The 14,362-nt window shown below is 39.2% G+C and overlaps 1 protein-coding gene across 1 annotated transcript; it reads left to right on the top strand.

The window, feature by feature from the left end:
• The first annotated feature begins 108 nt into the window (after window positions 1–108).
• Window positions 109–13,457, top strand: PUS7L (pseudouridine synthase 7 like). The gene is made up of 8 exons (XM_030479062.1): window positions 109–1,295; window positions 1,967–2,126; window positions 3,788–3,983; window positions 5,667–5,765; window positions 7,293–7,374; window positions 9,025–9,302; window positions 11,027–11,080; window positions 12,430–13,457. The coding sequence occupies exons 1-8, from the start codon at window positions 401–403 to the stop codon at window positions 12,751–12,753; spliced, it is 2,088 nt and encodes a 695-aa protein (XP_030334922.1). The 5' UTR covers window positions 109–400; the 3' UTR covers window positions 12,754–13,457.
• The last annotated feature ends 905 nt before the right edge of the window (window positions 13,458–14,362 follow it).

Here is a 14,362-nt window from a genome sequence, read left to right as displayed (position 1 = left end):
GATGCGGAACCGCTCTCCTCCCACGCCGCCTTCCCATAGGCTGCCTGGGCATGCCCCGCCCCCTCTGGGGCGCCCCATGCTGGGCGGGGGGGAAGGAGTGCGTTGTCCAGTTTCCCCGCGCTCCTGGCGAAGTTGGTACCGTCCTTGGGCCCCTTGTCGCGGGGGGCGGGGGTCGTGGCGCCCCCTGGTGCCGGCCTCGCGTGGCCGCGCCGTTAAACCGGCCCGTGGTGGCGGTTTGGGGCGAGTGGGGTTTTGCCCTCTTCATCTGCCCCTGCCCGCCGGCCCTGCAGACGCCTTTGCGGTGGTAGCTGGCACTCTTTTATCACCCCCGCCTCCCCTCGCTGTCTCCCGTTGCAGGTGCGGCGGTCTATGCCTGTGAGCAGGAGAAGGCAGCGCAGCCATGCTTCCGTCCTTCAGTTACGTGACCGAGCACACCGGCTTCTGTGGTACCATCAAAAACTCGCCCAGCGATTTCATAGTGACAGAGATCGAGGTCCCCGAACACGTGCCAAGGGATACCCGGGCTGAACCGCTTCAGAAAGCCGGCGAAGCGCCGCCAGAGCAAAGGATCCCAGGCCCGCGGCAACCCAAGGAGCTGAGAGTGGAGCCTCCCGGCCCATGTGCCGAGGGCTGCCCCGGCGCGGCGCCCAGTCCTTCGGAGCGGGACCCGAGCAGGGCAGGAGGCGACTGTTCGGCATCCCCTACCAAAAAACAGCGCGAGGGTGAACCTGACCTGAACCGTGGCCTTGAGGAAGGCCATATACTGGATTCCCTTCTAGGCAAACCCATGAGTGAACGGCTTCATCAATTTGCCTGTGGTCTGAAGGACACATGGGACCTGGGCAGTGGTGCCGGCGGCGGCGCTGGGGAGTTCTCGCTGGGACCTGTCCTGGACAAGAACAACCGAGCTAGTCTGCACAGTGCTGTCAGGCAGAAATTCCCCTTCCTCGTCACTGTTACGAAAGGCAATGAGATGATTGTGAAAGGGAATGGTGATTACAGAGAACTTTGTCAGCTGGTGACTGAAAAGGAAACAAGTGATTTCTTTAAATTTTTAGATGCAAAGCTAGAAAATTCTACGTTTTCTTTTGAGCCAGATGGAGACAAAGAACACAGAAAAGTAGTTCACCACTTTATCAATAGAAAGTTTGGAAAGCTTTTAGAAACTAAGTCATTTACTGTGTCAGATGTCCATGGTCAACCAAATATGTCAATAATGGTGCGATTTCGAGATAAAAGTTGGTCCAGAAAAAGGTCTGCTAGTGGCTTCAAGGAAAACCAAGACTTTTATACAGGTAAATATTATATTTTTAGTGAAAGTGTCAGGTATTGTGGTGTTCGTTAGTAGAGGCTGAAATTCGGAATCACTTTTATATGACATCTGGGCCTGGATGACCCATTGTTTATGCTGAAATAAATCATTAATGCAGTGTAGTGGCATCACTGGAGACTGAGGGGGATGAATCGAGTTACTGCAGTGATGTTACACAAACTGTTCAGTGATACTGGTTGCGCTTCTTTCAGTTGTTGTACTAACTCTGTGTTACTCCCCATCAGCTAGATTTCCCTTGAAAGTAATTGGGGGATTTTAGAAGATGCATCTAGATGTTGGACAAGTCAGTAACATCAAATTTGGTTTATAGTCTCATTCCTTATAGCAGTTGATTTCTGATACAGAGAATGTTTCTAGTTATAAGTCAATACATGTTTGTTGAATGGTGTTTATGGTACTATTTTTAAAGGCAGCAGGGGGTTGTGGTTGTTCTAAGAGTTTTGTGTATTGTGTATTTTTCTTTCAATACTGAAAAAATTCCATTTCCTTTAGTATTGTGGGGTGGGAGGACTGTTTCTTTGCAGTTTCCATGCTGTTATAGTTTGAAGGGAAGAACCTGCCCATCTGTCATGGCAGAACACCTGTATGATTTACAAGTGCATATTCCTAATAATTCTGAGATGATTGTTTCAGCTTTCACCCTTCAGAAAGAAAACCTAGAAACACTGGAAGCAATCAGCTTCCTAGCTGCTGAACTTGGTGTTCTTCATTCAGACTTCAGTTATACTGGCATCAAAGATAAGAAGGCGATTACTTACCAACCCATGGTTGTGAAGAAGGTGACACCTGAGAGGTACTTACAGTCTGGGTGCATTCAGTTTAGCACTTATTTTTATGTGTTAATAAGTATTAACATGGTACAATCTTCTGAAATCTTCTTATGGATGTGTCTTCTCCTGTTACAGCACAGTGGAAATGGCTTTAATATTTTGTGGCTTTAGGGAATATACAGCTTAGCGCTGAAGTCCCCAGTGTTGGAATTTGAAGAAAAGCCTTGCCCTTCTCTGTACTTTTCGTAATACGAATATTTCGTATCATCTGGGACAGTATCCTTCCAGTCCATGCTCATGGGATCCACTTTTCAATTTCTTAAATACCATCCACTAGCTGGAACTGAGAAGAAGCCAGTAGTACATGACATGATAGGTTTCCACGTACTGTCAAAGTATTGTCTTGTGGTCCACATTAAAAGCTTTATATGGCTACATAACTAAAGAAAATCATTACAAATATACTTTGGACAGATGCTGTCTCTGAGTGTTAAGTATCAACTTCTATGGTATCGTCCAATTTAGAAACAAGAGACTAAGTAAAGAAGCTATCACCAAACCTGAGGGCAGAAAATGCATTCTGAATAATGTGTCAATAATACAAGATGTGGCTTTCCATTTCTCATTTTGTTACTCTATGTAGCCAATTCAGTGGATAAATATAAAGTTCTGACATAGGAACTGTAAAAAATTGCTGGAGTCAAAACCATAACTTACTTCTTCCCCAGCTTTAACTTTCTGGTGGGTTTTGGTTTTAGTAACAAAGTACACTTTACAAATAAAGGAAAGTAGAACTTATGTTTTTAGGATTTGTTACTGTCAGAAATATATATCAATAGTAAATTTTCACTGCAAACTAAGCAATAAGGCTGATGGTTCAAGAGATAATTAGCAAAACTTTGCATTAATGTTTAAATGATTAAGCAAAACAGTTAAATGCTTCCAAGCCACGAGCATAATGGGGAAAAGAAAATTTATAAATAAATAGTTTATAAAGTTGTTAAAATATTGGTTAGAATGTAAGCTTTTATGAGGAAAGTTTCCTTTGGTTTGAATGACTGTTACTTATACATAAGAACAAAGAGGTTGAGTGAATACTTTGAAGGGCAAATACTTGAACTGTCAGCTGCACTTCCAGTTGCAAGCACACCCAGAGAATTGGTGCACTGAGTTTGTTAAGGCTGACCAAGAAAGAGCAATTGTGTTTTGGAGTGTGCAAGAGCACATTACTTTTTCTTTCTTTTCTTTTTTTCTTTTCTTCTTCTTTTTTTTTTTTTTTAAATGGAAAGCGTATTTTTAAACTGAAGAGTAAATTATTTGTTTTTTCAATAAAAAATGCAAAATTCCATGCAGTTGCCTTGAGAAAGTTCAGTGAATTGCTTAGTTCTAATATCTGTCATGCTACAGACTGTAAATGCAAATGAATCGAACATTGAAAAAGTATTTCTATATATAATATATATAGAAAATTCTATAAATATAATTGTAGTCTATAAAATTCTGTTCTATAAAATTTAAGACTTCTGTCTCTGATTTGATTTGTTTCTCTCATAATAATCTCTTTTAAATCCCCTTTTTTTTCCTAAGTGTTTTTAATTCTAGCGCAAAGGTGAAGAAGACATTTATTAGACGTTGGATAGCTTTAGTAGGAGTGGTTCATAATTTCTCCCAATTATTTATGCAGGTTGAAAGAAATTGGAAGCAAAATGGAAAAAAAGGGCATCAGAATACACAACATACATTCAGCATGCCAGCACCTGAGACTTGGTCAGCTGAAAGGCAATCACTTTGATATAGTTGTGAGAGATCTTAAACACCATAGTCATGACTCTTCTGCAGATTTGAAAATGAGAATATCTGAAGCAATGGAAAATGTTGAGGTAAAAAACCCTTGTGGTTCCCAATAATGAACAGAGTTTTAATTCTATGCTGTAAAAAGCAAAACAAAACTTTTAAAAAAAATGCTTGAAATAGCAGAAAATATCACAGATAACACAAAAACTGTTTCCCAGTTCTGATGCTTTTGGAATTTTATGTCTTTCCTGCATTATTTAAGGAATCAGGACTAAAGCTGCCTTCCGAGGAGGGACCATAAGTGAATTAATTCTGTGTTACAAACTGCAGACCCCAGAGTGGTGCAGCAAGACAGATAGGAAATTTAGAAGCAAATTATGGATTTATCAATTATTGTTGCAAAGGCTTAAGGCCAACCGAAGTGATGGGTTTCACTGTGGCAGTTGACAGGGTGAAAGAATATAGTTACACATGTCAGCTGATTGTCTCTTTTGGTCGTGTGAGGAACATGCGTGGTAGGCCCAGGTGAAAAACTTCCATGGCATAAATACATGTCTGTCGCAGAGAAAGAAGATTCCCTGAAATTCAGTGGATTTTGATTGCTGTTGTCCTTTCTCTTGGAAGAAAACTGCATAATCAGACATTCTTAAACCACGAATTTCCATGAGTTGCTACTCATGGAAAGGAAAAGCTTTAGATGTTTTGTACAGCAGTAATTTTCTTACCCTAAGTTAATAACCATAATATAAATTACTTTAAGAACATTAATCCAGCAATAAAGGCTTTAATGAAAACCACTCAATATGCAAAACCAAAGTACATTATATGTATTCCGGAAATTAATTTTGTTACTGAATAAAGCATTCAACTGCTACTTTCGTGTTTCTCCTTCTCTGCTCCACCTGACTTTTTGGTTTGGTTTGGGTTTTTTTTGTTTTGCTGTTGGGAAAATGAACACAAATTCCTATGGTTGTGTGTCTTGCTTTATTAGATTTAGCTTACTGGTCAGATGAATGACAAAACCAGCATGTGTATTAAACCAAAATATAGATTTTTCATCTTCCATGGAAACAAAATCTTGTATGGGACCTCTGGATGTCCAAAGCAAGGTTATAGAATTTGAACTGAATAACCATTTCCAAAACAAATACCACATGTTGGTTTTTTTTTTTTTGCTTGTCTGCTCCATGCATGCTTACTATTTTCTAGAAAAGGATGTTCTTTTTGGGTCACACGGCTGTGATTTTACTGCCCACATATCACCTACAACTCATCAGGAGACTTAAAATCCCAATTAACAGAAGTGCTCACTCTTGAGCTTTACTATCGTAGTAATAATAGAAAGGATCTCATGTGAAAAAAGATGAGTATTTTTAAGAAAAAATGTCCAACAATGGTTACTGTTCATTACCTGTGCTAAGCTTCATTTGCTTGACTAGAGATTTCAGAATTTGGTGCACATAAAAAGCTCAATTAATTTGACTGTATTTATAATGATTAACTGTGTAGAAATAATTTTGTTTCATTTACCTATTTTTTTGTGAAAGTGAAGACGATAGAACTTGGTTTTTTAGATGCTTCTAAATTAGGTGCTAAAATATTGTAATAAATCATAAGTTACGATTTTGGTACATATTACTTGTGATTAATAAAACCAGTTTGTATGCATTTTGGATGTAAATGTAAATGTATGTGTGTTGTATGCTTAGTCTTACTAATTGTACCTGGCACTTCCAAGCTTTTAACATATTTATTCTTTATCTTTTTAGACAAAAGGTTTTGTAAATTACTATGGACCTCAGCGATTTGGACAAGGACAAAACGTTCAGACAGATCAAATAGGATTGGCTTTACTGAATGAAAAAATGGTATTTTCATTTTGCAATCTAAGTAGTTACTGTCAAGTTAATTTCGCATTAGTGTTGCAGTATCTAGTGCTGGAGTTGACCTTCCCAGTGATGAGTTTCATTTGTGAGATAAACCCATATGTGTGCTGGAAATAATTGCCAGATCAGTTTTGACAACAACATAAGTGTGAAGATCTTCATACTGAAACAAAACATCTTTTTTTAAACAGTAGGTGCAGCTTTAAATAGTTCAAGAAGTAATTTTTCTATCTATAATTGGTATGTGATTGTGATCGTCATCATCCCCCTTGGCAGGAAGGTGGCTGCATTCCATAAAAGGTTTTAACACTAAATTAAGCAATCTTTATGCAACGTTTATTCATGGTCCTGATTGCCTCCTAACTTGTAGCCTGATATCCTGCTGGGGGTCTATATACATTTTTAAAAGTCACAAGATATTGCATAGAATCGTAGGAAAGGATTTGCTTTTTCAATACCAGAGTAACTTAAATGCTATATAGAAGAGATTGCTGCTTTCCATTATTCCTTGGCTACTTTCCCAGCCTCTTAGTTCTGAGCGATTGCTCCCATGTGAGCTAAGGAGACCTTATTTCTTAAGTAATAATTCATAAGATAAGAGCCATATACTTTTCAATGTATATGGTATAGTACTTGCCACAGGTGTAAAACAGAATCAAACATCACAAAGTCAAATGAATGCTTGAGTATCTTTTTCATTTAATCTTTTTGATTCTGAGAAAAGTCAGGAAAACTTATCATCCACATATAAGAAGAATCAAGGTTTGCAGGCAGCCCGGAAAAGTTACTGTTGATGTATCTCATGTTGAATGAGCAGTTGGTATCCATGTGCCAGTCCCTGAAGGGTAATGATTTAAATCTCTAGTCTTAACTCAGTTACTTTTAGATTTATAACATGTGGGACCTCCTATTTATATTAAAAATGTGCCAGTATAGGCTTGCACAGTCCTGTGCAGAGGAAGACAAGAACCATATGTCGTGGGTTGGTGTAAGTGCTAGCAAATTATATGGCTCCACTGGTGTTGCAAGTAGCAGGGGTTAGCATGGTGTTTTTCCTGTCACAGTGTCATCTAATCTAATACAGATCAGTATAATAAAGATTGTTGTCCCTCTGTGTGAGACTCTGAGAAGTGTTCAGTCTATGTTTTGCATAAAATATGCATGAGGAAAACTAGGAACCTTCCTGGTCAGGATAGACTGATGGCATTACAAAGTGAAGGAGTTCTAACTGGATGTTCAAGAAGAGTGGCTTCTCATAGAGCTGTGAAAGCTACCTGGTGTCTTCTGTGTGACTAAACCCTCTTTAAATTGAGAAGGAACGGAACCATATTAGCTTGCTGTTCATGGCATCTTTTGTGAAAGGAAGAATTTGACTTACCTTGAAGAACTGATATAGTTTTGAGAGTTTGCAGAATGTGTAAACACAGAATTGAGTGCATGACTGTTTAGTTGACAAATAATTACATTTAAATGCAAAATATTACAAATTACTAATATTGTTCGTTAAAGGTGAAAGCTGTGAAGTTATTCTTCACACCCGAAGATACTGACGACCCTGTAAACAACGCAAAGAGATACTTTCTTCAAACTGGTATGTCCAGTTAAATTGTCTATGTATTTTTCCAGGGTCAGTATTGTGAGGGAATAAGGTGTTGCTGCACAGAGAGATGCTTTTTATTTTGCTGCTAGTTTATATGACTTATAATTTATTACGTGGAACTCAGCAGAGTTGCACAGTTAAAAACTAGGTGAGGATGAGGCCCTGAATGTGCACAACAATGGAAAACTAACGTACTTCAGGTGCAAGACACTATAGAAGCAAACACTGTATAGCATAATGCTGGAAAAGACTAATATAATTTTATCAAAGCAGTTTTAGCCTCCTTCCATCTGTCTGCTTTTGGAATATAAATTTCTCCCTATTAAAGGAAGTATACAGGAATGAGGCACCCAACTTACACTTAGCACTTCACACATGGTGGGCATCTAATCTTGCATCTCTTTAATTATTTATGTATCTCTTCCATGCTTTCCTGTGATTTACTTTCTTTCCGTCTTGAACTGAAATCAACAAAATGTGTCAAAAGCAGAAGTGTGCTGAGTAAAATGCTGTTTGTCATGTTTACTGGTTTTATCATTCAATTTAAGTTGCTCTCCAAAACTAAAAATTTGGAGTTGCTCTTGACTTCAAATACATTTTTTCTTTTCAAATATTCCACATCTATTAGCTGGCCTATCACTGTTGATTGACAAAACAGCTATGACAGCTGGATGTGAAGAAATTCTTTACAATGAGGGTGGTAAAACACTGGAACAGGTTGTCCAGAGAGGTGGTGGGTGTGTCATCACTGGAGGCATTTGAGGCCATGCTGGATGTGGTTCTGGATAACTTGATCTAGTTGAAGATGTCCCTGCTCATTGCAGGAGGGTTGGACTAGATGGCCTTTGAAGGTCCCTTCCAACCCATACTAGTCTATGATTCCAAGACACATAGCTTCAAGAGACACAGATACATGTTTAATATCACAAAAAAGATAAGATGAATCATTCTGTGCTGTACGTTGCTGTATGATGCATGGAAAGACATTGATGTGGACTCTGAAAACAGCTGCTTGCCTTTTCCTGAAAGCAAAAGGTAAAAGGCTCTGCAAAAGGCTTCATCAGGTAATCACTTGTAATGAGAAAATATGTAAAACATAAAGTTTTAAACTTACACATTCATATATTGTAATACAAATCTGATTAAGTGTATTTTCATCTTGGTTGAGGCTCAGGCTTCCCAATGGCCAGTGCAGTTTGCCTTTAAAATAAAGGCATGGGTTTTACCCTGTGTGAATACATTGATGTGAAGTAGAGGTTTAATGTTCTGTTATAATTTCGGTTTCCTGGTCTGAAAAAACCCCTTTAGACTGGTGAAGTAAGCTTCTATAAAAGAAAAAAACAAAACCACAAAACCCCCCAACAAAATACCAAAACCCAAATGCAATTAGACTGAATAGCAGCTAGTTTAGTTTATACTGCATGAACTAGAATAGAATTAATGGGACTGTGTTGATAGGCAATTGGTCTAACATGACACATTGAAGGAAAGGAAATAATAACCTAAAGGTCAGCATAAAGGGGTTAGACTGACACCTTTTTTCCCTACCAGATTATTTCATCTTCTTAGGTGTTTTTTTCCCTGGCAGGTAATATGTGAAAAATCAGGGAGTACTTACATGGTTATTTTTGTTTATATCAGAAGATGCAAAGGGTGCACTTGCGATGCTGCCAGAATTTAAAGTGAGAGAGAAGATGTTGCTACGAGCTTTACATCGCTATGGTGTAAATCATGAAGGTTGTACCAAAGGATGGCTCAACATTCCTCATTCCATGCGCATATTCTATGTCCATGCTTATTGCAGTAAAATTTGGAATGAAGCAGCATCGTATAGGCTGAAGATTTATGGTTCAAAAGTTGTTGAGGGTGATTTTGTTTTCTCAGAAGAAAATGATGAGAATATTTCCCTGAATGACAAGGTGAGTCTTCACAAAATAGTTCTTGTAAAAAAAACACAAAAAAGCTTAATGCACTTGAATGCACACTTAGACATACTCTCATGTTTTTAGTTTGGTTCATTCGTTAAAATATTTAATACTAGTTCCAAAGATGAAAAAAAGGTGATGTAGCTTTTTTTTATTTACCATGAATAGGCATATAAACTAGATTTATACTAGCAACTTTTGTCTGTTCTGATTGTTCATTTTATTCATGTGAGAAGATGGAACAGAATGTCAGAACTGATACCTGTAAGAATTTAGCCTGCATGCTATATCATGCTTGTCTTAGGATCTGACTGAGGAAAACCTTCAGAGTGGGCTCTGGGTGGGCCTATATTACCAGTCAGTTCAATCTTGAGTCTTTCTCTCCAGGTCAGACCTTCCCATTTTATATATTAATGAATGGTGACAGGTGCAGCAGGAAAGCCCATGGTGAAATGTGGCCTCAGGCTGAACTGGTAATCTCACGGGAGCTACACACTACACAGTCAAAGCATGTTTAGCACAATTTCACTTACTCAGGCAATTAGATGGATGGTGGGTCTAAACTATTAGCAGCAGTTCAAAAAATGCAGCAGTCTTCTTATGGAAACTAGTAAAGGGCAAAGGAGTGCTTCTGCTTGCTCACAGCACAGCATGGGTGCTGTGCATGGAGCCATGGGTGAGCCAATGAGCAGAAGCCAGCAGTGGAGTGTCTGGTCCCAGGTCTTGGCATGCTGAAGTCCATTCTGAAGCAATCTCTCCTTTCAGGTTAGCATACCTTTCACTTACTGTGGAAATAGTTGAGTCTCTTCTCTCATGTAACAAGCAATGGGACAAGAGGAAACGGCCTCAAGTTGTACCAGGGGAGGTTTAGATTGGATATTAGGAAAAATTTCTTCACTGAAAAGATTGTCAAGCATTAGAAAAGGCTGCCCAGGGAAGTGGTTGAGTCACATTCCTGGAGGTACATGGTGCTTAGGGACATGGTTTATGTCCCTAAGACTTGGCAGTGAACTTGGCAGTATTAGGTTTACTTGATGATCTTAAGGATATTTTCAAACCTAAATAATTCTATGATTCTTTCTCCTGATCATCAGACAAAGCATAGAATTTTGCAGTGTTTTACTGGTTGATAAACAGGTGTGTACCTAGGTAGAATGTATCTGATTTCTTTTGGGTGAACATCTTAAAAGTTTGAAAGCGAGAGCATTTGAAAGGCTACTGAATAACCTCCAGTCCCTGTAGAGTGGCTTCTGTTTCCACTGCAATTTTTCTTTTGAGAGTGAATGTTAATAAAACAAGTAGATAAAATAAAATGAGAAGCAGAGGTAGCAAATTCAGTATTGAGTTACAGAGTTTAATACAGCTCTATTCCTATTTAATATATTTTTCTTAGTTATTTTTGCTTTTGCTGGTGTAGCACAAGATTGCATTGACACAGTTAACTTCAAACTTAAAGAATATGAGCTTGGAATGATAGTTTGCTAAGTAGCAGCAGCTAGCATCAGGAATTATTTAATGCAATGCCATTTACCAGTAAACAAATTACTTTATATAAAGCATCTGTATTGTTTTTCATACTGAAATAGATTATTGTCCTTGTAGTAGTCAAATAACCTTAGAATCCTTTACGAGTTTGGGAGTGCAGTGCATAATTCCTAAAATAAAGTGGATGTTTTATTTTTAAAAAAGCTTTTTTTTCTTCTTAAATGTCTTGTCAGGTTCATGTAGTCACTGCTGCAGAAGAGTTGGCTAACAAATACTCTATAAACCAAGTAAGTCTGTATGAAAAATTCTGAGTTGTTGAAATGTTTTGTTTTAAAAATAATGTGATTAATTTAACTGGTGCAGTCTTCCTTGCCAGAAAGCACGTTAAAGAAAACACACTTTTCTAATCTCCACCCTCCTAACAAACTAGAGGAAAGAGTGTTTACTTTGTAGTGGAAATACATACAGTGTCATTTGCAGCATGGCAGTATTTATCTTGAAGCTGAATGTAAATACTTAGAAAACTTTTTAATTCTACTGGGGAAAACACTCGAGTAGCTGACCTTCTGATTTTTGAAGGTGCAGGATGCATAGTTGTGAAGTTTTACAAAGGCACCTTAAAGTCTTTATTGCGGTATCTTTCCCAACAAGCAAGGAAATTCATGTTAGTATATTCTTGTTTGTTTTGGGAATCCTGATACACTGATTATTTTTCCTGCTTTCATTGCATCCAAGATACCTGCCTTACGCAGCTTTATTTCACAAGGGAAGCTGTTGTTTTACTATGTCATGCCCCCAAACACAAGATTTAGACACATTTTGAATTGTAATCTGTCCTGGGTTCAGCTATAGCAGTCATTTTTCTCCTTCTTAGTAGCTGGTGCAGTGCTGTGTTTTTGAATTTCAGCCTGGAAACAGCGCTGATAACACCAATGCTTTTAGTTGTTGCTAAGTTATGTTTGCTCCGACCAAGGACTTTCTCAGTCTCATGCTCTGCCAGGGAGGAGGGGAAGCCGGGAGGAAGCAGAGACAGGACACCTGACCCAAACTAGCCAAAGGGGTATTCCATACCATGGCACGTCATGCCCAGTATATAAACCGGGGGGAGTTACCCGGAAGGCCCAGATCACTGCTCGGGTCGGGCTGGGTATCGGTCAGTGGGTGGTGAGCAATTGTATCCTCTCCCCTTGTTATTTCCCTTATCATTATTATTATCATTGGTGGTAGCAGTAGTGGTTTTGTATTACACCTTAGTTACTGGACTGTTCTTATCTCAGTCTGTGGGAGTTACACTCTTTTGATTCTCCTCCGCATCCCTCTGGGAGCGGCGGGAGGAAGAAGGGGGGCAGTGAGTGAGTGGCTGCGTGGTTCTGAGTTACTGGCTGGGCTTAAACCACGGCAGTTCTTTGTGGTGCCCAACGTGGGGCTGGAAGGGTTGAGATAATGACAGATCTGACCAGAGTGTGTCTAATCATATTTGTGATAAGCATTCATTGTTTCGGATTAATAGTCACTTACAATGTTGATTTATTTGCTCTCGGAGTTGTTGCACTTGATCTCAGAGTATGCATTTATTTAAAGGGGATTTGGTGGGATTTATTTCAAATATATTTGTTTTATTTTTTTTTCTTTGAAGGTGGTTCTTCCAATGGTGGGACATAGTATCAAGTATCCCAGTAATAAAGTTGGGCAATGGTACCATGAAAGGCTTTCTAAGGATGAGCTGCAGATGTGCAAATTCAGAGTGTCTCCCCTACAGCTGAATATACCTGGATGCTACAGACCCATTTTGAAAAATGTTCAGAATCTGTCATATTTTTTTGAAGTCAGTGAAAAAGGAACCAAAATTGAAGACAACCATCTGAATGAATCAAAAGTCTCTCTTCATATATCATTTGACCTTGATCCTTCATGTTATGCAACAGTTTGTCTAAGAGAAATAATGAAATGTGACTTTTAAGATTCCAGTTAATGAAGGACTCTAGTAATATAATACAATGGTGATATGTTATGTGTAATGCCAAGAAGACAAGGGAGAATAACAGGTTCAAGCCAGGAACAGGAACAATTTGTAGATTGAGATTCGTACTGGTTAGGAAAAGAAAGCCCACCCAAAACCTTTGGAATGTTCCAAACATTCCAAACCCTAAATGGAAACCCTTGGATGCATTGGAGTAAAACTATGTTTTATGCTAGGCAGGGCTAACAGAACTTGAAGAAACCATGGGCTGCAAGCACGTATTTCATGTTTGCATAGACATCTGCCTTGCAAAGTTAAATACTGGAAAAATGTTTACAGTAAAGAAATGCATCTTTTATTTCATAATCTTTGTTTTATAAAGTGGTTTATACTAAATGCTGTTCAAGCAATGTTACAAGTTTGCAGCCTACAGGTACCTAACTGAAAAGTTGCTGTACTGAGGTTCACTAAATATGTAATGGTTTTGTTGTGTGCAGGCACTAAGTGTTAAAAAGTAAAAGTCCTGAATTTACAGTAACAAGTTTGATGAATCCCCCAACTGAAGTTAATGCCAAGGATTCCAGGATTAAGTAGTGCATAGCTGTTAGTTAGAGCCTATTCAAGTAAGCTCATCAGGATGAGGTGAGTAATTAACATAGCTACAAAACCATTCAAATAAAACCAGACCCCTGTTTTATTGTTTACAGGACTCTATTGCTGTGAGGTCTTATAATAGCAAAAATATGTTAATGGAACCATCCCTGGAAAAAAGCTTTTACATTTTTTTTTTTCTTAATAAAAAAAAAAAGGGCATTTAATTGTGATAAAATGAGTGGATCTGTGAAAAAGGGGAGAGCAGGAGATGCCATTTACTTTAACAAGGTGTTTGACACTGTCCCACAATATTCCTGAAACCAAGTTATGGCATTAATGTCTGAATGGGTGGACAGCCAAATGGGTAAAAAAAGGGATTGGATGATGAGGCCCAGGGAGCAGCGGTTAATGGGTCATACCCTACCCGGAGTGAGTACCACAAGGGGCTCTCCTGAGCCCCATCCTGTTCAATGTTTTGTCAGTGACCTGGATGAAAGGATGGAGTTTGCCCTCATAGAATGTGCAGATGAATCCAAATTAAGGGAACAGATGGATATTCTGAAGGATCAGGCTGCCATTCAGGACAACCTAGATGTGCTGGAGGAGCAGGCCAGCAGGAACCTTATGACATTCAGCAAGGATAAATGCAAAGTGCTGCCCCCAGGAAGGAAGCACCCCTGCAGCAGCCAGACTGGGAAGCAGCTCTTTAGGCATGGCTCTGGGGGACCGGTTGGCACCTGAACGTGGGCCAGCTGTGTGCGTGGCAGCAAGGGTGACCAGCAGCCTCCTGGGACACAGACAGAAGATGGAGGGAATGGATTATGTCTCATTTTTCAGCACCTTTTGGACCACATTCAACTTCTATGTCCAGTTGTGATCCCCAGCACAAGACAGACATCAAAAAAATAGAGCAAATTCAGCCAAGGGTCTCCAAGCTATATGGGGACTGGAGCCCTTGCCATTTGAGGAGATGCTGAAGGAACTGGGCTTCTTCGACCTGGAGAAGACACAGTTT

Source organism: Strigops habroptila, chromosome 3 (genome assembly GCF_004027225.2).
Source record: "Strigops habroptila isolate Jane chromosome 3, bStrHab1.2.pri, whole genome shotgun sequence".
Lineage (NCBI taxonomy): Eukaryota > Metazoa > Chordata > Aves > Psittaciformes > Psittacidae > Strigops > Strigops habroptila.
This window is presented reverse-complemented; position numbering and strand designations above follow the sequence as displayed.